General features: G+C 42.9%; 1 protein-coding gene across 2 annotated transcripts in view; it reads right to left on the reverse strand.

Annotated features, from left to right (window-relative positions):
* The window catches only part of znf423 (zinc finger protein 423), a 152,354-nt gene that overhangs the window by 94,387 nt on the left and 30,204 nt on the right, over positions 1-27,763 (reverse strand). For both annotated transcript variants that reach the window (XM_030425491.1, XM_030425492.1), the window contains exon 3: positions 19,939-20,139. In XM_030425491.1, coding sequence (XP_030281351.1) covers positions 19,939-20,139 — 201 coding nt within the window. The remainder of the gene's footprint in view (positions 1-19,938; positions 20,140-27,763) is intronic.

Consider the following 27,763-nt stretch of genomic DNA (forward strand, 5'->3'; position numbering starts at 1 on the left):
ACATGAAGGCGCTTACAAATGGCAACTCAGAAAAACCATGGTGGGACATTCTGACTGACTGCTATATAATATTCAATCTCACTTTTATCACTTCAACACGGTGTTCTGGCTTGTGTTTAAATTACCTTTCAATTTTGACTTGAATCGTACGTGTTTCTGCTCTACTTCTGTGTTTCTAAGTACTACCCACAAATACTTTATTACCTAGCAAAATGTACAAGAAGTGCTGCATTAAAGCTTTTTGTGATTCCATCTGGCACCAACATCAAGTGAGTGCAGACTCTCCTGGCCACTTCATCTGAAGGTATTTAATCACATGCATGTTGACTGGCTATGATCTTTATAAGAGGCCTGACGGCATTCAAAAAGAACATGAATTATATATGATGTTGTCGATGTACGGGTTCTAATTATGTTTTCTGAGATTCTCCTCAGCACTGTATGTGTGCTGGGTGTCAGACATGTCTTGGATAAATACAGGTATATTCAGTCAGTCCTCACTTTCATGCCACCTGGTGTGTGTGTGTGTGTGTGTGTGTGTGTGTGTGTGTGTGTTGTATAATAATTACTCATGTGTTAAACCTTCAGCTCCCCTGAGGAAGACAATGTTACCAGCTGAGGGTCAAGGACAGAGAGAGAGACAGAGGGTAGAAAAAGGAGATGAATGGAATAGAGGTGAAGGAGATACAATGAGACAAGAAAGAAGATATGCATAAAAAAAGATAGAAAACAAAGTAAAGGAAGAAAAGAGCCAAAGATGGTGGCAAAGGCCTTAAAGGAAGCAGCTGAATTCTTCTATTTGTCACTGTCACAAACTTCGCAAACAGTTTTTTTTTCCTCTTCTTACAGACAAGTAGCTGCCCGCTTGTACTTATACTACACATAGAGAAGAAGAAATACGTATGCCAACACGAGGTCAGTGAGAAAGGGAATAATCCTCAAGTATCAAGTTCAATGTGATGAGGAGAAGGGAAGGTTTCAAAACAAACCGTCCAGAAAAGAGGCTCCTGTGTGAATTAGAGACCACACACTGGCTGCAACAAAGAGCAGCGCTCAGACACACACAGGGAGGGACGCAGAGACAGAAAAAAGGTGGATTTGCTCCAGAAAAAAAGAGAAGTGTGCGTGTGTGTGTGCATGCATGTGTGTGAGCTGGTGACATGAAACAGATCAAAGGGGGGAGAGGCCGGCAGGGCAGAGAAGGAGAAAGACAGAGAGAGAGGCCAGGGGGTCCCGTAATTACAACCTACATCCGCCAAGCTGAGCCATGTGTGACTCTTAGTGTGTGTGTGTGTGTGTGTGTGTGTGTGTGTGTGCGTGTGTGTGTGTGTGTGTGCATGTGCGTGTGTGCGCGCGCTAAAACATTTCTTCTTCCCACTGTGACTGCCCAACAGGAAAAAACAAAAAATAAGACACACGCACACATAAATACACACAGTTACAGCTCCAGACAAAGACACACAAAAACTGGGATATGCAAACACCTTGAAACATGCACACGAACGGTTTCAGTACATGCAGAGGGTAAAACAGAACATGTCTCATAATGCAAAGGTAAAGGACCTGAAAGAGAGAGAGTCATAAAAAGAGACGGTACGGAACACGAGCACGTGTGTGTATGCAGAAAATGGGACACACAGACAGCGACACACACACAGTGGGGTTGGGAATATCTGTGATGGAGGGGTGCAGATCAATGGAGACCACTGGCTGGTTGGTCTCTGCAGCAGAAAAGCGGATTGCTCTGGGACCCAAACTATTGTACAGCACCACACTGACTTCAAACACACACACACACACACAAAGTCAGAACACATGAACAACACAGGCAAACTCACTCCTGTCTCTGCGGCTCACACACACACATCAGTGTTAGAGGACACAAACAGTCTAATAGAGCGGTGAGAGCAGAGAAATGGAAATGCCTCTTTGACTGACTGGGGTCCATTGTGCTTTCATGCCTTTAGAGGAGACCCCCTAGCATCAGCACGGCTAATCTCTTTCTCTTTCTCCCCGTCCGTTTGTCCCTCTCCCCATGTATCCCTCCATCCTTCTACAATCTCTCGCTCTGCACCTACTAACACCCCCTCAGCCCAACCTCCCTTTTTTCCCCTCTGTATCTCTCAGTGTCCACCTGCTTGTGTCCTGGTTGTCCTAGGCTAGCTTGAGTTTAACAAAGCTCCTGACAGGCACTCAGACTCCACATGGATTTAATTTTTATTAAAAACTCTATGTGGTTGCATGTGTGCGATTCAATGACCCAAACAAGAACATCACTTTTTGTGTTTATCCTGATCACCTCAGCATACTTACAAGCATCCTTGGACTCAATAGTTGTTATTGTGTATGATAATGACAGTACTGTTGTCTTTTTAGATGTGTATATTGGATTACATTTCTTCACTACAAACACCTGTATGGCCGTTCTTCCACCTGCATCTCCCTTAGCATTCCTCCATCTCTCCCTCCTTTCCTTCCATCTCTCCTCTATCTCTTTCCCTACCCCCTCCCCTCAGTGGAAGAGCAAGCTAAAAGCACAAGCATGCCCCAAAATTAATTTAAACGGAGGAATTAAATTAAAAGCGAAGCCTCGGGAGTTTTATTATGTACTAATGTTTGAACCGTTAACTTGGATTGTATTACTAAAATATGAATAATTAAGGGCTGGTGGGGGCTTTTTATTACATTAGGAAAGAGGAAAGAAAACACATGATGGTACTGGAATGGACTTAGTGGTAATTTAGGCTGTTAGAAGAGATGTGTCTGTGGGATGTTTGTAAATCATTGTGTATTTTCAGATGGTGATTACACTGTGAAGCTACCCATCTATGCTCTGACCTGCTTTTTAAAGTAAGTCTGACTGTATTCAACACAAGAACAACTAGGAAAGTCTTTTTCTTGATAGATACTGATATAGGCCGCTTTCAAGGCAAACATTTGACAGGTAATCAGCAACACTGATATCAGCTGCATTATATTTAATTGTGTCACTTCTCGTTCCCGTGCGTCTGCTCACTGGCTTTGATGAACAAAGTTGATGTTACGCTGGCGTACCACAATATTAAATCTTTATACCTAGCCCTAATCTCTGCATATGAATGTCATGAGGTCTCAGCTAATCGCAATAAGAGACTGAAGTTGTAATTATAGTCTGTCATATGTACACAAAAAAACTGCTACGAATACCGGGTTATGAGTTCAGACCCCTTTGACTTTTCTCAATGCTTTAGGCCTGGGTGATATCATTTTAGTGAAGTAAGCAGAAAAAGGTTGAATTTCACCACATATTTTGAATTTAACCACTTTACAAAGGCACAGAGGTAATATTTTCTATGTTAACACATAAATTATGCAAATACATTTTTAAAACATACTACAATACCAGTGAGATGACCTGTCCTTTTTTATTCATAATTTTCTCTCCATGAGCACTCATTATCTCACTCTGGTGTTAATTTGTTGTGTTTGTGTTTTTCTCACAGTTGGTTTGTGAAACATCGACCAGCGGCAGAGCTCATACAGTGGATTGTGACTCGTAGTTGCCCTGGTAATCACACAAACCACTTTGGCTGTCGCACCTGCAGTGTCTCTGGGCTCCTCGGTAGAGCAAACAGGCCGGGTTGCAGAGCAGTAACAGGGAAGCTTGATGGCAGGGGGTTTAAAGCAAAGGCTGAACAAAAGCCTATTTTACAAAGTGAGCCCAATGCTACATAACACAACACACATGACTCACTGCCCCACACATGACACACAATGGGCATGCAATGGCGCAGCACATGAACATTACCAGAGAACATGAGACATAATATAAAGAGAAACTCAAGTTCTCTCCTGAACAGTCTTTTGTGTGTAATGTCACTTAATTCCTCACCTGAAGAGCCAATCCTTTCAACAACAGCTCAGCAGGAAATGTCTTTTGGAGCACTAAAGCCTGCCTGTGGGTTGTATAGGTCACATTTAAAAACTCTGCTTGAGTGGAAAATAGGACAGCAGTGGACAGTGGACACAGCACAGGTACAATAGCACTTCACAAGTGTGCAGGTTTACATTGTTTATATTTATTTTTAAGGATGCTTTGGACTTAAAGATGAACCTCTGAGGCTGCCTTTCTATGATTATGTGTCAGCCGTGTCACATACATTACAAATGGACTGATTCTCTCTCTACTCTCTCAACACTGTGAATCCACTTCCATCAACACACACATTCCCATAATCTAAATCTCCTGTCCCACAGCCCTATCTAGCTTTCCTTAACTTTTTCCTCACACTGCCTCTCTTCTATGAGCTTCTCTGTGTTTGTGTGTATGTGTGTGTCTAAGTGTGCGTGTTGCACTGCTGAATTATTAGTCTTCTCGTCATGTCTCTAATGTGAAGCCCCCCTTATCAGGCAGCGAGCAGTCAGCCCCCCCGGCCCCCCCCCTCTGCAGCTGTCACTGCACCCCCCACCACACACACTATTCTCTGAGGACAAACTCCCCAACACACACACCAAATACCCACATACACTCAAAATGCAGGCACATACAAATCTCTGTACACAAGCCTTAGCAGTTTTGACTCACACGCACACAATTTTATCTGCTCATTCGCAGGCCGCATGGCTTGGCAGCCAACAAGGGGGAGAAATATCCACTCACCCCAACACCCAAAACCCCCAAACGCCCTCTACCCGCCACCCATTCCCCCACCAAAAATCAACCCCAGCCCCGACTCTATCTGGGAACAGAGAGAGAGGAGCACAGGACGGAGGCAGGCCACGTAGCAAGGCCTCTTCCTGGGGGAGTTCATTACTCAAGCAGGACGCTCCCTCCGGCTACCAGCTTGCAGCACTGTTGAGGTAAAGTCAGTCAGCCACGGATACCCCCCAACCTTTACTTTAAATCCCACAACACACACACATACACACACACACACACACACAGTGTAGTCTAATACTCCAATAGAGCTGCTCTCATTAGAGTGGAGAAAAGGTGAAAAGAGAAACATGGAGAGGAAAAAGACAAAAGATAAGAAAATAGAAAGATGGAGAGAAGATCTGAAAAGAGAGAGAGCATGACATCAGACCATGATGGAGGTTAGACAGCTGTAGCACTGCAGTGACCCAAGCTGGCTAATACAAGACTTTCTTCTCCTCCCACTGCTCTAACCATCTCCATCTTTTCCTTTCTTCATTGTTGTTTGTTTGTATTGTTTTGTTGTTTATTTGAGTGCCCCCTACTTGCTGCGCTCCCCGGCAGGCCTCGTTCCTGACTTATTTAGTAGTGTGTTTTCGATCATATTTGAAAAATGAAGAGCAGATTGGTTAATATTTCAAAACATCCCACTTGTACGGGTGAGAGAGAGAGCGAGAGAGTGAGAGACATGAAGACAAGGGAGCGAGAGAGAGAGAGACGAGTGGAGAGGAAAGGAGGGAATACGAGGGAAGAATTCTCTTGTTCCTTAACCCCAATTCTAGGATTCATGCTGAGAGCAGAAGCATGCATGAACACACACACATGCACATAAAGGCACATGCATTCCCCCACCACCCAGAAAACACACTGAAGAAAAGCCTACATACAAAATGTTCACTTACAAATACTGTACATACACACACACACACACACACACACACACACCTACCACCACGCACACTGAAAAAATCATCAAAGAAAAATCATGGGCTGAGGGTGGACAAACTTTATTGGCCTCTATATTAAGAAGATGTAAACCCTCCTCATTCAAGGGTGTTTGAGTGACTGTTGTTGTATAAACAGTAAAACCAGCTTAAGGATACTGTAAAAGTCAGGGCGCTGGGACATGGGACTCTGGCATTTTACAGGCTAAATAAAGGAATTAATGCAAAAACTGCATGTAATAAATCCATTAGGAAAATAATAGTTTCTACTGTAATTATAACTGCATGACACTACCACAAGCAGACTGCTACAGACTCAGTTCATTAATACAACCTGAGAGACTGAGGCCTAAAACGTGCTCTCCTTTTGGAAATAAATGGAAAAGACGCGGTCATCATCACTGTGGTCCTGCATTTGGCCTTGTATCATCAAGCAATCATATTTGAAGGGACAAAACAATCAATACTTTGTGTAGTAAATTTAAATATTTTCTCTAAAAACATGGCACACACTTATTTGCTTCTCGACATACAGCAGTGCCGCCACATGTCTTATTGCCACGCACACGAAGACACGCTTAAACAACACTCTCACAAGAAATATGCATACAATTATGACCAGTGAACAAAAAAAAAAAACACACATACATGTGCACACACAAACACACACTTGACAATAGACCTCCCCTGTGACTTCCCATAGTGCAGTGAATTCCAATCAGGCAGTAAGAAGGACAGCTTTTTCTAGGGACAAAGGACAGGGAGAGGAGTGAGGAGGGGTGGAAGGAGAGATGGAGAGATGGAGAGGAGGGAGGCAGGAATGGAACGGGCGGGGGGGAGGGGGGGGGGAACAAAGGGTTCTGGTAGCACCCAGGGGAGAAGGCCCAGAGCAGCTGACGTCAGTGTGTGTGTGTGTGTGTGTGTGTGTGTTCAGCATTGAGTTGGGGGTAAATGGGAGTGTGAGAGAGGCTGGCAGAGTTGGTCCTACTGCCCCCCTAGGGAGCTCTTGAGGCGGGGAGAGAACAGAACAGATCAGGGCTCCCAGCCCCCACATAACCAGGGGCCCAGACAGACAGGCTGGCAAAAATGGCTGCTCACTCACTGGATGTAACAATCAGTCGGTCAGCTGGCTAACAAAAAAGTCCAGAGTTTATTTAGATATGAAGTAAGCGAGCATATATTTTTGAGAAAAGTCAGGCTGGCAGTTGTCTGTCTGATTGGCTTAGGAGTCATCCGGATCAGTCAGCCAGGTCTATTGAGTGGAGTGTCTTGGTCTACGCTGGTTGACACAAACCCCTCCTGCCTCCCTCTCATTGCATTTCCATCCTTCACTCCCATATATGTACAGTACATGAGTCCCTCTTTGTCTACTATGCATCTCACTCCCCATTTTTGCATTTCCACTCTCTCTGACTGACTCTCCCTTGATCCTCCTCTCCACTGTGCTTCGTCCTTCCCTCCACCCTCCCTCTTCCCTCCCTCCTCCCTGGAGTTGTGCTTTTCTCTGACATTTGGCTGGACAAAGGCGAGTCACACCTGAGCGCTGGGTTAAAACTATTATGGGCCCTCTCCCTGTGGTACACTGCCCTTTGCCACGACTGTCTGTGACTGAAACCTTGTGGGTGTGTGTGTGTGTGTGTGTGTGTGTGTGTGTGTGTGTGTGTGTCTGTGTGTGTGTGTCTGTGTGCCTGTACACCTGGGTGCATCTTTGTATTAAACTTAGTATGTTGCTGGACAGGTGTTAAAAGTTACAAAATAGGTGACTGTCCTTGCAGTAATTCTGATGCAGCGAGGCATCCGTGCCATTTCCCTGTGTGAATTGCATATTGTTGATCTTGAGCCTTCTCTCAGAAAAATTACCTTAACTGACACAAGCAAAATGAAAAGGGAATACATATGCACTCTGCGCAAAGGAGTGACATGTACAATATTTAAAATCAATAACCACATGTCACATAAACAAAAAAAACAAAAAAACTTTTCCAGAGAAAAGTGGACTAAAAATATTACATCTTTTGCCATATCCTCACAATCTAAAAGGGAAGTTAAAGTTTTTTTCCCCCAATTCAGCTGCTCAGATTTACCACAAATGGTCTGTTGATGATGGCTGGATGGATGCAACACAAATAAACAATTGTTCCAGCAGTAACATAAATCATTATCATAAAAAAAAACCAACCCATATTTACTTTGCAGGGCACATTCAGTTAACGTGCACGAAGTCATGGCGCACAAGGAAAAGGAACTATTCATCCATGTGGATACAGTGCAGAAATGCACAATGCAACAAATTGCTCCATTGAAGATACTGGCTGGAGGAAAAACAGCTTAAGTGAAGTGCAAAACAAATCTAAAGCATCAAACAGGGTGTGGGAGACAGAGGTGGAGAAAGAGAGAAAGAAAGAGTGGAAAAACAGAGGGAGGGAGACAAACAGGGGCTGCTTTGGGGCCAGTCGCCACAGGGTGTGTGTGTGTGTATGTGTGTCTTGGGAGGGCACAGTGGGGGAGTTTAGGGGCATGGAGGAAGGGATCAGAGCTTTGGGGCCAGCTCCACAGGGAACAGAGAAGATGGGGAGAGAATGGAGGGAGGGTATGGGGGAAGGGAGACGAAGGGTGAAAGGAAGGGATGTGGTCAGTTCTGAGGTTGAGAACTCAGCAGGGAGGGACAACGAGGACGGCGGAAGGAAAAGGAGGAGAGGAGAGGAGAGGAGAGGAGAGGAGAGGGAGAGGAGAGGAGAGGAGAGGAGAGGAGAGGAGAGGAGAGGAGAGGAAGAAGTGGACAAAGAATAGAAAAGAGAGGTAGAAAGGAAAAGAAGAAGGGGGGTGTATCAAATGAAGGGAGGTTGCATGTTCCACTTGGGAAGAGAGAAGGAAGACGGAGAGAGTGAGAAACAGGGAGGGGAAAAGGAGAAAAGTCCCAGGTGTCAGCAGGAGGACAGGGGGAGAAAAAAAGAAAAGGGGGTAGAGGTTCTGGGGGTCCTGGTTGTTGGCAGGGGTGCAGGAATCCAAGGGAATGGCCTGTTCCTCATTATCATCCCCCCCCCCCCCACCACCACCACCAAACACACACACACACACACACACACACAGAAGAGGCCCCCACATGGCCCCATGACAACTCTATCCTGGCCCATCCACATGCACACACACTGATAGAGACATAAAACACACACAAACACACACAGACACATAGACAAGGGCAAACTTACTGTACATGTATGTTCAAGCACAAACAAACAAAGCAACACTCCCCAAACTAAAACACAAGTATAGACAAACATACGTACTACAGATGCTTTGGAAATAGTAGAATCCTGAATAATAAACCACGGATGTGCTGCACATTGGTTGCAAGGTCACCAATTAGGAGTACCATCTCCAAGCTGTCATTATGTAGTGTAGAGGTTTTAAACAGCAGGAACTACAGAAGGTTTACCATAAAAAGTTTCATAATGTTTTATAAATGAGTACACTATCATATCAACTAAATCCTACCGCAGTATCTGTAGGGATGTGTAATGTATGTCAGACAGATAAATTATCATCCTGATAAGGAAAATATAGCCGATAAAAGAGCTATGGTATATTTAATCATTCATCTTTGCTCACTACATCTTAGCCTTTCTTACCTTCAGGTGTGCATAATCTACAGGTTAGGAACACCTTTGTAAAATGGAAAAAGGTGAAATTATAGGTTATTTTATCAGAATCAGCCATGAGAAGCAGGTTATTATCAGTTATCTGTAACAGCTGAAAAAAATCCATATAGTGCATACCTACTGCATAGATCTGCTTAACACCCTTCAGCATTAACACACATGCAGTGGACACTTTGACCAAGAAAAATCAAAAACTGTAAACTGGTTCATGCAGGGGGTAAACTCAAGTAATGCTGTCCTCTAAATGTTTTAGCTGAGCGCGGTGTCACTAACTGGGCTGTCTAATTAAGCTGTTAAACTTACTGCTCATCCTCTGCTACTGTTTCTACCTGTACAGGTCACACTGGCAGCACAGCATTTAGCTACAGCCGTTCCCCAAGGAGGTTACACCTAGTCTTTACTTGTTCTCATTCAGCTGCCTTTGAGCTTTGTGAGACGAAAACCTGTTTCTTTATCTGTTTGTTGAAAAAAATCTCATATTCAAGACACTAGCTATGTAGCTAACAGAATCAGTTAAATAATTCAATTATTTGTTATATGATTGCCAATTAAGCAAGGTTAGCTAAATGAGATTCTCCCAATTACAAGGTTCTCAATATCATGTGTCAACATATCAAGCAGCTTGATGCTCTGGAGGGACTTCATTAATCACAGTCCTTTAACTTGTGTGTTTGTTTATCCAACAGATAACCAGTAGGATGCCCTGACAGTGCTGCTGACAAGATGTTCAAATGAACACCCAGAAGAGAAAATGCCTCTGAACTCCACGAGGTAGATCATTTGACAAGTTGATCAGAGGGAGAAATACTAGGCATTGAAAGGGTGGGGAGGAACAGTGTTGGGTCTGAGAAAGAAAATAATTAGACCCTGCCAGATTTCAGGAGTGTATTCAGGGTATGTCTGCTTGAATTGTGATTAGCCAAAGATTCCTTAGATACATTCCAATTCCACATTAGAAATGGGATTAAAAGATTCTGAATAGCTTAAAGTCTGTCATGATACAATTTCTATTTGATTCATTGGCCCAAAATCGATATGAAGCGGTATCGTATGTCAATGTAACACAATCAGTTACCTAAAAACCTGCCAACCTTTTCTGCCTTTTGCCAATAAAGAAAAAAAACCACAACCAATTAATAACTGTAGCTGGTTAAGTACAGTAAAGTCTTCTTTAACCTGACTTCAAACACACAAATCGTGGCTAAAGAATTTTGCCAAGAGTATAAAAATTCAGCTCAATATTAAGTTCGAATTTTCTTTTTTGCTATTCTCCATTATTTGCTTAAGTGTATGGCATTTTACATGGCAAAAGAGGCAATGTGTAACGTAGCAACTGATATCTTGCAGTATTGACAGACTCCAAATCATCTGCTTCAGTTTCAAAAAGCATGGACATGTCATGACAGATGACACCTTATAGTCACAACTCTATCCACATGGCCTGAGAGTAAAATTAATTCCATTAAAGACAAGATACATCAAGAGTACGTTATGCAGAGACAACTTTAACAAGCATGCTGAGATCTTTAGCCTTAAAAGGACCCCATTTATAAATGCACTGTGGCTTCCTATTTACTTAGAAGTGGACATGTTTTACAAGTCAGTTATAGAGGTCAGGCTGTAGCTGACATTTATTTTCATTAGCCAAAATCTAGACAAGGCTATCCATTACAATTCAGTAGAGCACAAAATTATGTATTACAATCCCTTAATTTGTCAAACAGTAAAAAGAACACATATTCGATTGGCATTTACACACAAAAAGAAAATGTTTTACATTATAATTTCTGATACTCTGCATTACTTTCATATTTTATTGATATTCTGCCTTCAGTAGGTGAGTTTATATGCAACTGGTGGGCGTTATTTACAAGTTATCCAGAAGTCACAGTTAAATAATCTGTTCCAAAAAAGTAAGTAAAACAAAGCAGTGTAAAAAAAAGTTCTGTAAAAACATCTTTAAACCAATCATTACAATAAGCATGACTTGTTTTACGAGTGCCTGTAAAGTTTAATTGGCCACAGAGTCACAGGATCTTTTTGTCATGAAATACACTGACCAGTCATGACTGAAGATGACTTACAGTCAGAGTGCAACATCTAAATCTGAAATCCAAATAGTCTGACTGGGGAGATCAGACGCATTTTTATTTATTCAAAGATATGTAAATGTATATTTCTTTAATCCGACTGTGTAAATATTTGATCAATAAACACAAACACTGACATGCAGAAAGAAGCTGCAAACCCTTTGGCTGAAGAATTCTAATGAATGTAGTTGTCTCTGTCTGTTCCTTACACAGCTAGCGAAATTAAAAACTGGACTGGACCATTATAAAGCTTTTTTTCTGTCTACATGCGCACACACACACACACACACGTATGAATACATGCAAACGGAGACACAGACAAATATTTACTCTCTGCAAGATCTACACACAGACACACAAGGACAGAGAGAGGGAGATATGAGAGAGAAAGAAGAGGGGAAGAGGGAAGTTACATTTTTAATCGAGTGTTTCTTTTCCTCTGAGCAAAGTAGGGCTGAATACAAGGGGGTTAGCTGGTGCCAACACACACACACACACACACACACACACACACACACACACACACACACACAAAACACACTTTCATGTGTCCTTTGGCAAATTCTTCTTTTTCACTCTTGCATTAAGTAAGAAAAAAGGGAAGAGAGTCAAAGTAGGAGGAGAGGGAGAAGGGGGAGGAAGAGGAGGAGGAGGGGGAAAGAGGGGGGAAAAAAGAAGGGAAGAGAAGAGAGAGGAGAAGAGAGAATACGTCCCTGCAGAGTCTTTCTCCCTTCCTGGAGCGAGTGCGGGCCCCTGCAGCGCCGCCTGTGTAATTTCCAGTGGCAGTGAATGCAGGTATTAATAAAAGCCCCATGGGGAAGAGCACACAATATAACCCTACATTTTCAGGCATTATGAAAGGACGCCCCCAGGGGTCCTCGGGCTCAAATTTCTGAGATGCAGGCATTGTAAAAAGATGCCCCCGGGGGAGGACCCCGCAATAGAAATCTGCTGAATTCAAAGCATTTCCAGAGCCCTGGTGGGAGCCATTACTCCCACTGGAGGAGGAGAGAGTTTTTTTTTCTCCCTCTCCTCTCTCCTTCCAACCGCTCTCTCTTTTTTTACCAAACATGTGTTGCTGACATGTTGACAGATTGCTCAGTGAGGTGTTTAGGTGCATGCACAAGGCACGTCTGCTGAGACACGAGCTCCCTCCCTCTTCTCCCCTCTCGCTTTCTCTCCCCCTCCTTCCTTTGCCAGTTCCCAAGTTCCATCCCTCCCTCCCTCCAACTGCAAACCTCTCAGCGCGCCCAAAACTGCTCCCATCCATATTTCATAAAGGAGAAACTAGGCTGAAAGAGAGAGAGACAGAGACAGAGAGAGGGTGGAAAGGGTGTAGGCAAGAGGGAGAGTAAAAGAGAGAAAGAGAGGTGTGGGGGGGGGGGGGCAGAAAGGACGACAGGAAAAAAAGAGGAAAAAGGCAAGATAAAGAGAGACAAAGCGGGATCAAGGGAGGGGAACGGGAGGAGGAGAGGACAGATAAAGAGAAATAGAGCGATGTACAGAGTGGGAGAACTCTGCAGTGAAAAATGAACCCTGTGATGAAAAATGACTTCACAACAACCCTTCTCAGTCTCACCCCCTCCATCCCTCCCCCTCCCTCTCTGCATGTTGTACCCCCCCTCCTTCTTCTACTGCTCTCCTCTCTCCATCCCCCTCTCCTCTGGTGCCGGGCTCCTGCTCTCTCCCTGGAAAACCTGAGCGGCAGCCAGCTGTGTCTGTGTGTGCGCTGTGCACTTGTATGTATGCCAAGGGCTTAGCACAGGAATCTTCGGGCCACCCCCGGGTACAGAGACACAGAGGGAAGGAAAGGGAGGGAGGGGGAGTGGAGGGAGGCAAAAGGAGGGAAGCGGGGCACATGGTGATGAAGAGGGCAAGGGGGGGGAATAGACAGGAGCTAAGAGGATGGGATCCAAAGGAGGAAAAAAACAAAAAAGAAGGGAAGATAAAGGAAAAAACTGAAGCATGATATTTATTTTGTCAATCAACAATAGCTACCGGACTAGAAACACTCACTCACAAACACACACACACACACACACACACACACACACACACACACACAGTCATTGGCAGGCCAGAGTGCAGGAGGCTGTCTGTAATTTTGTTTCAGATTACACCCCTCCTACCTCTCCTTCTCTCCCTCTCTTGTAGAAAGTGATCTGTGGTTTTAATAAGAGTCTTGGCCTCACAGGACTCAGCTGCTATCCTGACGACAGACGCAGCGAGGTGTGTGTGTTTCTCAGTGCTCAAGAGGAGGGTGTTTCTCTGCATGTGTGTTCGCGTATGTGTGTGTGACAGCGGGTTGCGACAGACGGTAAGAGCTTAGCAGTGGGGAGACGTCCCGCGGGAGGCAAACCAGTCACCCAAGGGACCCTGCACTAACAGACGTTCTCTTCTGCCCCATGTTTTTCCTCCTCTTCCCTCACCCCCCGTCCCTCACTTCCTCTCGGCACATTTTAAGTCTTACCTCCCCTTTCCCGCCTTCCTCCTCCTCACCTGTCTTCATCCTGCCCTCCCTTCATTCCTTTCCAGTCCTCTTCTTTTACCCCCTCATTTCCTTCTCCGTCTCACCCTCCCTCCCAGCTAGACAGGCTCCCTGGTAATCTCTGCTCTCCCCCGCTGAGAGAGGAAAGAGAATAGACGAGAGTGCAGCTGTATGTGCTCAATTAACAGAGACCTCACAAATACCTTCGGAAAGACTACGCACAGTATCTGGCTTTCTCCCTGCACACACACACACACACGCACACACACGCACGCACACGCACACACACACACACACACACACACACACACACACACACACACACACACACACACACACACACACACACACACACACACACACACACACCATTTTCCACCCACACCATCTCGCCATCTAAGAAGCGACTAGCTGGGTTAATGACTTGCTATTTGTCACTGGCAGCGCCAGTTTCCGCCCCCCCGCCTTGACTGACGGCTCCCTCGTTTACTTGGTGCTTACCTTCTCTTCACTTCCTCTTCCCCCTTGAGTGGTTTTCACTGACATCTGTAACAACCTCTCACCCTTTTGTCTCCTTGTCACTCACACCTAGCATGAGCATGTGCACACTGTTGACATGGGTGAGCATCTATAGATGTGTGTGTGTGCATGAGCGTGTGAGTGTGTGTGTGTGTGTGTGTGTGTGTGTGTATGTGCGCATGTCAGGAAGCATTCATATATAACCAAACCAAATTGACAGTGGCTGCACAAAGGCAGGGTCTCCACAGCAGTTTGAAAACCTGTTTGAGTGTGTTTAACGCTCAATACACATCACATTGACCCAACCTTGGAATGTTGTGGCCAGTAAGATAGCTTTTGGGATTCCCTTATGGGATGGTGTGTACATGTATGTATGTGTGTGTGTGTGTGTGTGTGTGTGTGTGTGTGTGTGTGTGTGTGTGTGTGTGTGTGTGTGTGTGTGTGTGTATGTGTGCGCAAGTGTTCATGTGTCAGAGCAGGGCCAGAGAATGTTCTCCATTTGATCTGTAGGAGGTTTTTTTTCCGCTCCTCCTCTCCTCAGAGAGCCTCTGCTCCACATTCTGACTCCTACTGAGACCCATCGACACTCCCCCGACTCTCTCTTTTGCACTGTCTCTCTCAGACACACTGTACACACACAGAATATGGACCTGCATTTACTGAAGGTAGGAGACACACATCACACACTGATATTACACACTATATCCACCTCAGCAAGTAATTTTGCCTTGAGTCTGTAAACCAAGTGGAATGGTTGAGAACATCAGGCAATCCTACAACAAAAACACATCATCAGGCTCTTGTACAAATCATGTTGCAGTTTACAGTTCTCTTGAAGTATACTGTGGTACGCCCAATGTGTTTAAGACATGAAGTCATTGTAACCTTCATGACTACCTATGACACTAAAAGTACCATTTGAGTGCTAGCTAAAACAACACATGATTACCAGGTACACAGGGAGGAGCTACTGGGCTTGTTAAATCAGTTTACACACACACGTAAACCCACACACTGAGCATCTTATCCACAATTCAAAAACAGAGCCGTCACACTGGCTTAAAGCTACAACAGAACAGAATAACAATGGCATTGTAATAGAGGCACACAATCTCTATCACACACACATACACACAGACAACCAGCTGAGCAGTCAGGCTCATGCACATTAATGTGGCATTACATTAACCAGATGTGTGGGCTCTGTGGGTATGTGCGTGTTGGAGTGGGTCTACACACATTTATATGTCATTGATCTGTGCCACTGTGTGTGTGTGAGTGTGTGTTTGTCCAATTTCCACTCAAATTAATGGTGCCTCTTTATAGGCCTTCTGCTAGAGTGGCACTGAATTACTTGGTGCTTCACTCTCGCACCTGGGACCCATTCAATGTTATAGTCACTGCTAGCTGCTAACGTGGGAGCCATTTGCTACAACAGTATAGTTAGCATTACAGATACCAGAGGTTTTTCTGCAGAGAATTCAGTGCTAACTAACATGGTACTCAAGCCACACCTGGGACCCATGTAAGTACTTCAGATATTATTCAACAACTGATCACTGAGAATGGACATGTGTACAGGAAACTTTAAGAGATTAGCACCAATGACTTAAATTTTACAATTTCATGTTGCAACATTAAGTATTACTACTACAGGCTGTACTGCAAGAACATTTATTTGTGTCATGCACGAGCTTACTTAAAGTGCGTATATAGTATTTTTATTAGTATAGTAAATACCAATGCTCTGACAAATCATGAGGGTTTTAAATAACTATGATAGCTGGCTGATGTATCTGGCTGATGTGTGTAAACACACTTTAATGTGTAAAAATTGGTGGAGTTTGGCTTTAAGCTGCTCAGTTCCTCTGGCTTGATTTGCTGCCACAAATCTGTGTTCATTTCACTATAACAACAGCAATGCTTGGTGGAAATGTGAGTTTGGGACTTATTTTGACTTTGGTTTTGTTTTTACCACTATATACAGGATATTTTGGTCATAATACATCATACATCAAAGCTAGCTACTTCTGGCAAGATGGCCCCCGTCTGTCACCCCCAACCAAAATGGCTGATGTCTGAGTTGTTTGGTTCCTGCTCAGGGACAAACACACACACCATCAAACTACAAAATGCATGAACGCATTAAATCTCTCATGCAGATCCAGAGTGGCGTGTGTTTATCCCCAGTAGGCTGTGTGTTTTTTTGTGTTTTGTGTGTGTGTGTGTGTGTCCCATGCCCTTCTACCAAATCCCAGGGGTCTCAACCAGAGAACTTAAAAGGATTCTTTAGTCCATGTGTTTTAATTTAGCCCTCTCCTCAATAATAACCAGAAAGCTGTGGTCCCACCACTAACTTCATGCACACACACATCAGACAAATACACATGTACAACCATGTACACAACAACGCACACCAACACATAGATGAACATACACAAACCCCTGCATGCAAGTGCACACACATCCCACTGAGCTGGGGGATTACTCTGCAATCTCAACCACTCGTTCTCCAGGGAAAAACACGTTTTATCATTTCATTTCATTTCTTTCTTCTGCGCTCCCTCTCGCCCTCCCTCCTCTGCTTTCTCGTTCAGCAACATGTAGCCCTCCCTAGACTCCTGTGCTGAAATCACAGGCCACATCCCGCGCTCTGACAGCAGCCCTGCGCTTTTGGCGGTGTGATTCTATGTGTGTGGGTATGTGTGTGTGCTCATGAGAGTGTGTGTGTTTACCCGTGTCAGGGAGAGAAGGAATGAAAAAGGCATAAACAGCTTTGAGTTAGTGTAGGATTAAACTGATTTTGCAGTGAAGTGGACCCTGGCTAACAAGAGTGAAGCAGGTCTAAAGCTTCCCAAATGAAAGTACAATAAAACACTCATATTGAGCCTCAGAGCCTTCTTTCAAAGGCCGTTCTATAGTATCCCCATTGTTTGTGTTAATATGACTTATATCTGTTCCTGGTAACTCCTGTAAATTTCAGTTGTAATAAAGCAAAATGCCCAAGATCCTCTTAGGTTTAAACTGTGTACTGCATGACATGATAGCGCCTTAAATGCCAAGGATCTGTGTTTTACCTGTGACCTCTCTCTCAGCTCTCTACATATCTTCCACTACTCTTTACTGCAGAACATCTACTGAAGGCAAACACAACACCAAACCACTATTTTTACATCTCCAAGCATCTCTAAGGATGTATTTGAGGCCTTAGACCAATGACTCTGGTGGGATTCAAAGTCAAGCCAGCAGGTGAATAGGAGGCTGCTGAGGGTTTTACCATCTACGTTACACAGCCTCTGGAAACACTATCTTTACCAGTTTAAACAAAGCCCTCCATCCCACACCCCACTTCTTCATCCTCTATCAAAAGTAAACACACACTGTCACACTCTACAAGGCAGACAGCCTTACAGCAGCACAAAACTGTCTTAGGGTGTGTGTGTGTGTGTGTGTGTGTGTGTGTGTGTGTGTGTGCGTGTGTGTGTGCGCGCGCACGTGTGCACGTGTGTGTGCAAGCACTGGCTTGTAAGCAAGCGTTTGGATTAATCTGTAGGAAACCAGATGCCCCCGCCGTGTTCCTTTCAGCCCCTCCATTAATTACACCGGTACTAATAACAGCTTTTGTGTGCGTGCCTGTCTGGTGTGTGTGTGTGTGTGTGTGTGTGTGTGTGTGTGTGTGTGTGTTTTTGTGTGTGTGTCCCTGTGGACACAACTGAATCCAATAGCTATAGGTATTCAGAAACAGTGGAGGGTCTGAGTCACCCAAGAACCTATTAGACAGGTAACTGCATGACGCAACTAAACTGTTTGATCTGGACTTTAGTCTGAATGCAGAGCACCCGACCCCATGAAAAACATGCAGCACAATTATATACCAGATATAAAATCACTTATGAGCCACGTCTTCACCATCCATCGATATAAAATAGAGATGGTCCGATCAGGTTTTTTGGGACCAATACCGATCACCGATCACCTAAAGCCTCACCGATCTGATTACCGATCAGAACCGATCGATCACGTGGAACGATATTATTAATATTTATATTTTTTTACTCTTTTTCCCCATTAATTCATCCACTCATGCAAAGGCCTATAGTCTTTCATTTATGTTAACCCTGTAATTACTTATTTATACTACTAGATTACCTTTATTTATTGTATAACAGTAACTCCAATATTCCTTCATAGCAGCAGTGGCACTGTGGAAAACAATATGCCAAAATGGCCTCTAGAAGGCAGTCACGAAGAGCTGAAGGTTGAAAGTTCAGTCATTTATTGATATTAGCCATTTAAATGGCTGTATTGTTGCATACATAGTATAAAAAAATAAAATATAAATTGAGCCTATATAAGCTATATAGCCTTCTTGTGATTCCCATGGCCTTCTCACCGCGAGAGTTGTAGGGCTGCGTGCTCTGCAATGTTGTTTGCAGCAGTGCCTGTGGGGTCGGCGTTGTCTTTTTCTTTTCGCTAGTTAGTTGCAGGAAATCGTTATGTTCCTTGCTGTGAAACGACTTCAAGTGCCGAATTAAATTGGTAGTATTAAAACTACTTGGTTTGTGTCCCCCACGAGGCACTAAACGCTTGCATGCGTTACAGCTGGCGTGTGTGACATCTGTATCACATATTTCAAAGAACTTCCATATAACTGACATGTTAGCAGTGCATGCAGGCAGTGTGACCACAACACAACACTTCTTCTTTGTTTTGAAGCGGCAGCGGTTTGGCGCACTACCGCCCCCTTTGGATCCGGAATGTAACAAACACAAGCACATGTATAATATATGTATAATGCGATCGGACTGGTGATTGTAACCTTTTATCGGATTTCCCAATCGATCGTTTTTTTACCATATCGGCCCGATCCGATCATTTACCGATCGATCGGCACCATCTCTAATATAAAATATATGTTCTATTTTTATATCTAATATCTGTGTGTACAACAATGCCTCTTCACAGTCATGGATGTCTACACTGTACATGGATGTAAATCAGCGTAAAGAGGCAAGCTGTAACCATGGTAACAACTGCGTGACAGGGTAACACAAACTCTGCACTTCAGCTTACATTATTTGCTTCAGGCTCAAGAAAGGTTTGGATGGTAAAAACAGAACACCTGTTAAGTTCAGGTCAGTCTAGGTTACTATTCTCTCAGACTGAGTCATGTTCGGACAGAAAAATGTGACCCTTTCTTATTCAAAAAGGAAACATTATCATTTACGGTGACAACCTATTGAAGTGTCCTTGTATGTGAAATCGGAACTCTACTACACACAGCTGCGTTTCCCTTCGTCTTGTTACCTTGTCATATTTATTACTCTGTTTATTATCTTTTAATTAGTAAAGGTATTATGCTATCCACCACTAACCCGTTACCAGTGAGCTGTTTAATGCTGTGTCTGAGTGGACTTTGGAACCAAAACATATCATAATTATGGAAATTTAGCTGTTCTGTACCTGTGGTTTGGTGATGAAGGTCAAAAACATGCAGTGAAACTTAGTCTCGTCAATTAGAATATACAACACAAAACAATCACAATCTAATGAACAATCTTACCAGCTGGGCAGTGGTTGGTTCTGTGTTCAGTAAGCTCAGCCAGACAATCAAAGTCCTGCTGACAGTTGTCACAGGTGAAGATGGACTCGTCATCTAGGTCATCGTCATGATCTCTGTCTTCGCGCTCATCGTGCTCCTCCTGTTCTCCATCCTCAGCACCCACCCCCTGACTGTCTTTGGGATCTCGGTCAGATGGCACCTCTGAGGAGACACAACACAGAACCATGAGTTAAACAGCTAACATGTTTTTTGTTTTTTTTTTAGGGAAATACATCAAGACGTCTGCATATTAAAATTCCCTAAACAATTAAATCATAACTGGATTAATAGTTAAACAACATGTGGTGTACTGCAAGATTTGTTTTAAAGCCCTGTTCAGTACTAGATCATTTTATCCAATCATAAGTGAAACTTAAGTGAATTCTAGTGCGTGTTGAACATCTTTCCAGCATGCGACCGAGTGTGTGTGAACGTGTGTGTCCTGGTAGCAGACAGGCAGAGTGTGAGAGGGGACCAGTGGAAGGCTGTGTCGGCCCAATCCTCACTGCTCCATTGTGTCTCCATTTTCACACCTTATTATCACATTATAAACGCCGAGGATCCAATAGGACTGACACTGATGACACTGGCAAGGAGAGGAGAGGAGAGGAAAAGGGGAGAGGAGAGGAGGAATGATATGGAGGCGAAACATGGTTGTAACCAGCCAGCCACCAAAACAAACCCCATTCAGTCCAACATTGTAAGTATCCTGAATAGTGAAGACCATTGAGAACAAGATGCCAGTAAAAAGGAGAAAAAGTGTGATAATCAACAACCATAAAGCAATTTGATACTTAAGAACATTACTTAAAGTCCTCAGAATGTCCATAGAGCCTAATCAGCCACTCAGCTGATTGAAAAGAGAACAACTGTCAAAAAAAACACTGAAAGAGAAAAAGGTTAATTGCCAACTATTGTATTAGATTGACTGTATACAGTCCATAGACTTAATAGATGGGAAGTCAGTAAAGTTAAATCTCAATCACTAAATTTAAACTGCTGGCCATTACAGACAGTCAATAATCTCCATTACTTTTAAAGGGATAGTTCGATTTTTTGAAGTGGGGTCATATAAAGTACATATCTATAGTCAATCTGTTTCCTACCGTAATCACCAATCAGCGCAGCCTCAGTTTGGAGAAGTAGAGAGCTGCTCCAGCCCAGATGCTCAGCTTTGTACTGCAGTGAACGGGGTTCAGCAAAAAAGCGAAATTAACCACCTAAAACAAGGCTCACGCAAAAATTTTTACACCAGTTCAAGTGTACGTTGTATAGGTAAAATTCACACCTCTTTACATCACTGTCAGACTGCGCTTTCTTTTGGCACTACATTTTCTCAACTGCAGAACCTCCATATCCCTACGCATTAGCGTAACTGGGCAACAGCTGATCTGCGAGCGGCGGCTGGACGAGAGGTTTACTTTCGATAAAAACAAAACTTAACTCTCCATATCCTTCCGCATTAGCGCTCATGCGTAGGGATATGGAGGTTCTGCGGTTGAGAAAATATAGTGCCAAAAGAAAGCGCGGTCTGACGGCGATGTAAAGCGGTGTGAATTTTACCTGTACAACGTACACTTGACCTGATGTAGATTTTTTTAGGTGAGCCTTGTTTTAGGTGGTTAATTTCGCTTTTTTGCTGAACCCCGTTTACTGCAGTACAAAGCTGAGCATCTGGGCTGGAGCAGCTCTCTACTCCTCCAAACTGAGGCTGCGCTGATCGGTGATTACGGTAGGAAACAGATTGACTATAGATATGTGCTTTATATGACCCCACTTCAAAAAACCCGAACTATCACTTTAAAGAAACATTGACTTCCTTTATGCCCTGGGCACACTACATGACTTTCAAAGTCGTCAGATGGTTGTGCAACACAACTTTCTGTCTTGTAATCGAGAGTCTTGTAGTCATGGTTTGCACACCACATGAATGACAAGTGACATGGGTCAAACACAAGATCACACTTTCAGGATGTTTGTGCACCAACTTGCAGTCAAAAGGCAAGGAAGAAAAAAAGAAGGGGTGGATCAGGAACAGCAGGGATTATTTCTGCAACATGTTACATATTACTGTCTGCTTGTGTTGTGGTTGTATTGGACAGTACAAATACTGAGCTTGTAAGTAAGTATTCTGATACAAATTAGAGAGCTATTATTCTGTCCAAATCAAATAGATGGATGATAAGGCTGGGTTCAGAAACCTATTGTCATGCACAGGAGCAAGCACCAATTTGACTCTGATCTGGGGCTTTTGTCTGCGATCTCCAAAAACCATCAGCGACTGGAGAATCAAAAGATCCTGTAGTGTGAGCTTTACTGAGTGAAGTTAAAGGTCAAAAATGATAAAGCGCCATTAGCAGCTTATAAATTACTTCACTGTAAGCGTGTAAGTGACAGAAAATAATTTCTCTTTTATCATATGCTATTCTTTACTTCATTTATAACATTTTTGTATAACATGATTGTTCTCAGCATCAGCTCATCATCATCTGAACAGGTGCAATCAAAAACCATTCCAATGGTTTTTATCTGATCATTTCAGTTCCAGTGAAACAAAAGTCAAGAGTAACGGCAGTGCAGTCAATAAGTTTAAAAAAAGAGAGAGAGTTCATTAGTATAAGCCAGACAAATTAGAGCAAGGTGCACAGGCTCCGTCCCAGTCTGATTTATTATGGGCGAGGTGTGATGGGAGAGAGGGATGCTGGGAGGTGGGGAACGAGGGATTGAGGTGATTGGGTGTTTGGGAGGCTGCAGGAGAGGAAGACAGTGATAGAGAGATCGTAGGAGGAAAAGATGAAGGGATGGTGAAGAAGAGAGGGAGGGTGCTGGCCATCTGTCCAGTGGTGAGAGCACCGTCTGGCCAGGGAGAGAAAGTGGCCCCTTGGCTGACACAACATGCGCACACATACGTGTACGCTCACATACACACATACGTGTACACTCAAATAAAACACCACACACACTGGTCATTGTGCACACTCGCACAAACATACACAGGTACGCATAAATATGGGAACACACAGATGCGCACACACCAGAGGCACACTAACTGGATACTTAAAGAAGCACACAAACACACATACATGTGTGCAACAATTCGAGTAGATAATACATAGCTGTGATTAAATTCAAGGCACCTAATAAAATTGTGCGCCATAGTTACTACAGCTGCTTTTTGTTCATAATGCTGTATGAGGCACATTAACTGATGAAGATTATAGCATAAACTACCATCTAAAGCCAATAATTAGTATATTTTGGACAAATCCTTCAATTTATCCAAACATTAATATTTTGCGTATCTTTTTACCAACGTTTTAAGTGCTCTAGGATGTGTTGTGATGTGAAAAGAGAAAGATCCTCCTTAACCATTTTTTATGCCTAAACCATTTATATAAACAAAATCTTAGTTTAAATGACAGATTAAATGGATTAAACTCACCTTAAAAGGACTACACAATTTCAAACTGCTTTACTTTGTTTGAAGCTAAAAAGGTGGCAGGCACTGCCAAATGTAACAGTGTTCTGGGGACCTTATTTTCCTCTGAGAACAGCTTGTTAATTCAGTTATGGAAAAAATATAATAATATTTCTGAGTTTGTATTACTGCCTCATTCATTTTGTAAATATTAAAATGCTGAGTTTGAATTTCGTCTCCAAAACTATATAGTGCCCCTTTAATTAAAGCACTGAAAAAACTTTCTGAACCAACCAACAATTTTTTTCACTCTTAACACATTCATTCAAGCGCACTGCCTTTTCCTTTTCTTGTTTCCTAGTCTTGTTAGCAAAACTTGTATAAATGATTTCAGAAGTAGCATTAGATCAAATCCACACATTAAAAAGTATTTATGCCAACTTTCTTCTTTCTTTTCATATTTAGCTTACAATATTGCTTTTTTTCATAACAAAATAAATGCTAAATATTTTCTTCTGTACAGGATTTAAGTGTCTTTCAAAAGCACAGGCACGCACACACACACACACACAAACACACACACTCCCCTGGGTGCACTGATGCCAGAGGTGAGGGTAGTGCCAACTTTAGTGCATGCCAACACAACCTGCTGTCATAGCAACAGAGGGCCAGATGAAACCTCTCCATCTTGCACCCCTCTGTCCTCATCTTTCCCTTCATTCCTCTTTGAATACTTGTTTTTGTTCTTCTCTACTCATCCTTTTACTTGATCTTCAACCCTCAATCACTGACATAAACTGGGATATAGAGAGAGATACATGGGTGTCACAACAGAATAATATTAAAGAGGCGAACTCAGTTGGTGGTTTTTCTATTTACACATGGATCTGTGTGGTAACCATTACCAGCCACCCACACGACCATCTCAAACATGGACAGGATAATTGTGTGTTGTCCTTTGAATCTCAGGGAGAAGTAGATGGGGGGCCTCAGAGAAAGTACGGTGGCTGTGAGCTCCTACTTCATACTGTCATGAATCATTACCAGTGTCAAAATGCAACAGACCTCCTGGCTGGACCACAGTGTGTGTGTATGTATGTGTGTCTGTCAATCTGTGTGTGCTTCCTGCTTGCTGTGTTGTCAGCACCCTGTTGATTCCAACCATTTCTTTTTCATACAAAGGTAGGTCTAGAATAGTACACTCTAAACGAGTCACGCGCAAAAGTGCAGGTGCACAAATCACACTGGCTAACACTGACACAGGTATATTTGTCCATCCGTCGATACTAAGCCAGCTAGGGCTGCGTGATTATGCAAGGTGAGTTAGGTGAGTTATTTAGTGCAATTTCTGGCATTCTATTTTGCTAATTTAATGGTTTGCCTCTGAAGATCATGTGAGAGCCACTGCTCAGCAATAGAATCAGCCAGCAAACCCGGTAGCAAAAAGAGGCCAGCACAACAGAGAGGCAGCAGGGCACATCAATATATTCACAAGGAACTCTGGGTTAAGGACTTAGTACATTTTATATAGCTTTTATCGAGTTTGAACCAAGTGTGTTTTGCGATGAGAAGTCAATGATGCAGTTAGGTTTGTCTTAGTTTACATTAATTCAGAAGTTTTACAGTTACATTTTAAGGAAAATAGGTGTAAGAATATCTCCTTACTTGAGACTGTTGAAATGTAGAAAAATCTTATCTCAATCTTATCATCTTTCGAGATTTCGCTCCTCTGATGAGCCTCCTGAATTTGCACCCAAAATGCTGTCAAAACTTTCATTTGTAATTGCCAACGCAGCCTCCATAATTCTCAACCGGGAAAAAGGAAAACAAGAGGCATGGAAAACACAAAAAACCTTAAGAAAAATAAAAAAACGACCCCAAATCACAGAGATGCCGATTCACACAGGACTAATATTATCACAGGACCTCTGTGTTTGGCTATATATGGTAGGTAATTTGCGGTGGAATTTTTACTTTACAAATTACGGACAAGGCAGATTCACACGGGATTAAGATCGCAGATGACCTCCGCAATTATTACAAATTACTGGAGGTCCCCAGGTTATACTAGTCCTGTGCAAATAGGGCTTAAGACTGAAAAAATGTGTCTCATGCTAGAAAATGAAAGGAAGCTTGTCTTAAACAATGACACACAGACACTGACAAGCACTTTCTAGCAGTAATGTTAAGAAGCCAATTCACTGTTGTCTGGATCTTTGTTCACAAGCAAAGCACAATACAGCTGTTGTTATTAAGCTGTATTTATGGTTATGAGATCTTTACAAGCATAGAATAGCTTTCATTGACATCTCAGTGCAGCAGAGCAGAAATAACTGTTCATCTTCGGTTACAAGTAGTATTTATGATCTACTATGAAATCTCCCATGTAAACACTGTATCTGCATTCAACTAGCTGGACAAAGCTTTACAATTTCATCTTCATCTTCCTTGGCCATGTTCTTCTTATTTTCACTAAACTCCTAAACATCTCCTTTTTCATTCTAACCCACCCCCACCCAAACCACCGGAAAAAAGCAGCAGGCCTACTTAATGAAAACAGGCAACTCCCATGGGTGCTCAGGGTGCAGAGGGGTGTGCGTGCGTGCATGCGTGTGTGTGTGTGTGCGTGTGTGCGTGTGTTCATGTGCGTGCTGGGATATTGATTGAATAGTACGACAGTGGTCCCTAGCAAATATCAATTGTGCACCATCCGCTTGCAGTCTCTCTTTTTTGCACACACAAATACACACACACACACACACACACACACACACACACACACACACACATCAGCAGGATATAGCTATAGTCACTCACAGACATATGAGCACATGCACACATGCACTCTACAGAGGACCATTATCTCTGAGTCACAGACTGTCCCTATGCCAGGAATAACTGCACATTCGCACACAGATACACACACACACACAAACCCTCCAATCCCAAACCCAGACACCTTGTTATATTCTTACGTCATCCACTGAGACACACAAAAATCACGTCCTGCAGTTAAACTACAGAAAGCATAAAAAAAAAACAAATTTCACTATCAAATGAGACAGCAACATGTACAATAATATTTATACATTTCACTAAAAAGCCTACGTGTCAGAGAATTTTTTTTTTTTTTTTTTTTTTTTTTTTAAACTAGTCCTTGAGTCACAGAGTCCTGCTGATTTTTATTCTAGCCATGTAATGAGGGACTGAATCACACCTGGGATGCACAGTAAATGCAATTACAGGAAATTAACTAGCTGCTGGGACAGAAAACCAGCAGCATTTTTGATCATTGTTTGTGTCTGCAGGAATATGGTGTTTATATGCAGAAAAAGAAAAGTCTGCATTTAACTATTAATGTGACAGGACAACCAGGATGTCAGTGTTTGGTTAAAGGGATTAGTCTACATGTTAAGACAGCAAGAGCAGCCAATAACGCTAACATCATTCACTGTAATGCATCTACAGCTATTAAAGGTTTAATTTTAAAATATGGCCAGAATTCAACAGAAGCTCCAAAAACATAGGGGGCAGCATATCCCCAGAGTAACAAACAACAGCTGCTCTTCTCAAGCTATCCTTGACTGTAGCTAGCTACCATTAGCTACTTAGCTCAGTCTCTGTTAGCTGTGGAGTCAATTGCACTAAAGTTTGCCACTTCACTGGGGAGTCATCACAGGTAACGATGGTCACCTCAATCTGGTTTAGCAGCCTAAGAGTGACACGGCAAGACAACAAGACTGGGACTGAACATAGCCTCCAAGAATGTTGGAGGTCAGTTTGAAGACCTGGTTTGGAGGTGATTTACAGCAGCTCTGACTGAGACAAATGACTCCGGGCAAGACCAGAGCCAAAATATTTTTCACCTTAATTCGAGAATTGATGATTTATTTCAACCAAACCAGAGGTAATTATGTAAAGACAAACCAAGATTGTTTTGTTGACTTTTATTTCTTTTCTGTCGGGTTACAATGAAGTGCATTTTACGATGAGTTAACGAGGAAATCAAGCTTGTCTTAGTTTGTTAAAAGTGAGGAACTTGAATCAGAAGGTGTACAGTTGTATTTTTGTTTTGGTAAGGAAAGTTATTTTGTTCATTTATTACACGACATGCTAAGAGAACTTGTGAATGTAGCGACTGCCGATGGCATGCATCTCCAAGCTGAAACTCACTTCTTGTGGTACAAAGTGGTATTCTGAGACAGGTGGGCCATTGTGAGCATGCTTCCTTCTTTAAATATCTCTGCAACACATTACAAAGACATATTTTACATAATATCAGCACTGTTGTTTCAACAAACTCTGTTCATATTGTCAATTCATATTTTGAATGTTTTTTTAAAAAATTCTGGCCGTACCTTTCCAAAT

The sequence above is a fragment of the Sparus aurata genome, chromosome 8, assembly GCF_900880675.1.
Source record: "Sparus aurata chromosome 8, fSpaAur1.1, whole genome shotgun sequence".
Classification (NCBI taxonomy): Eukaryota; Metazoa; Chordata; class Actinopteri; order Spariformes; family Sparidae; genus Sparus; species Sparus aurata.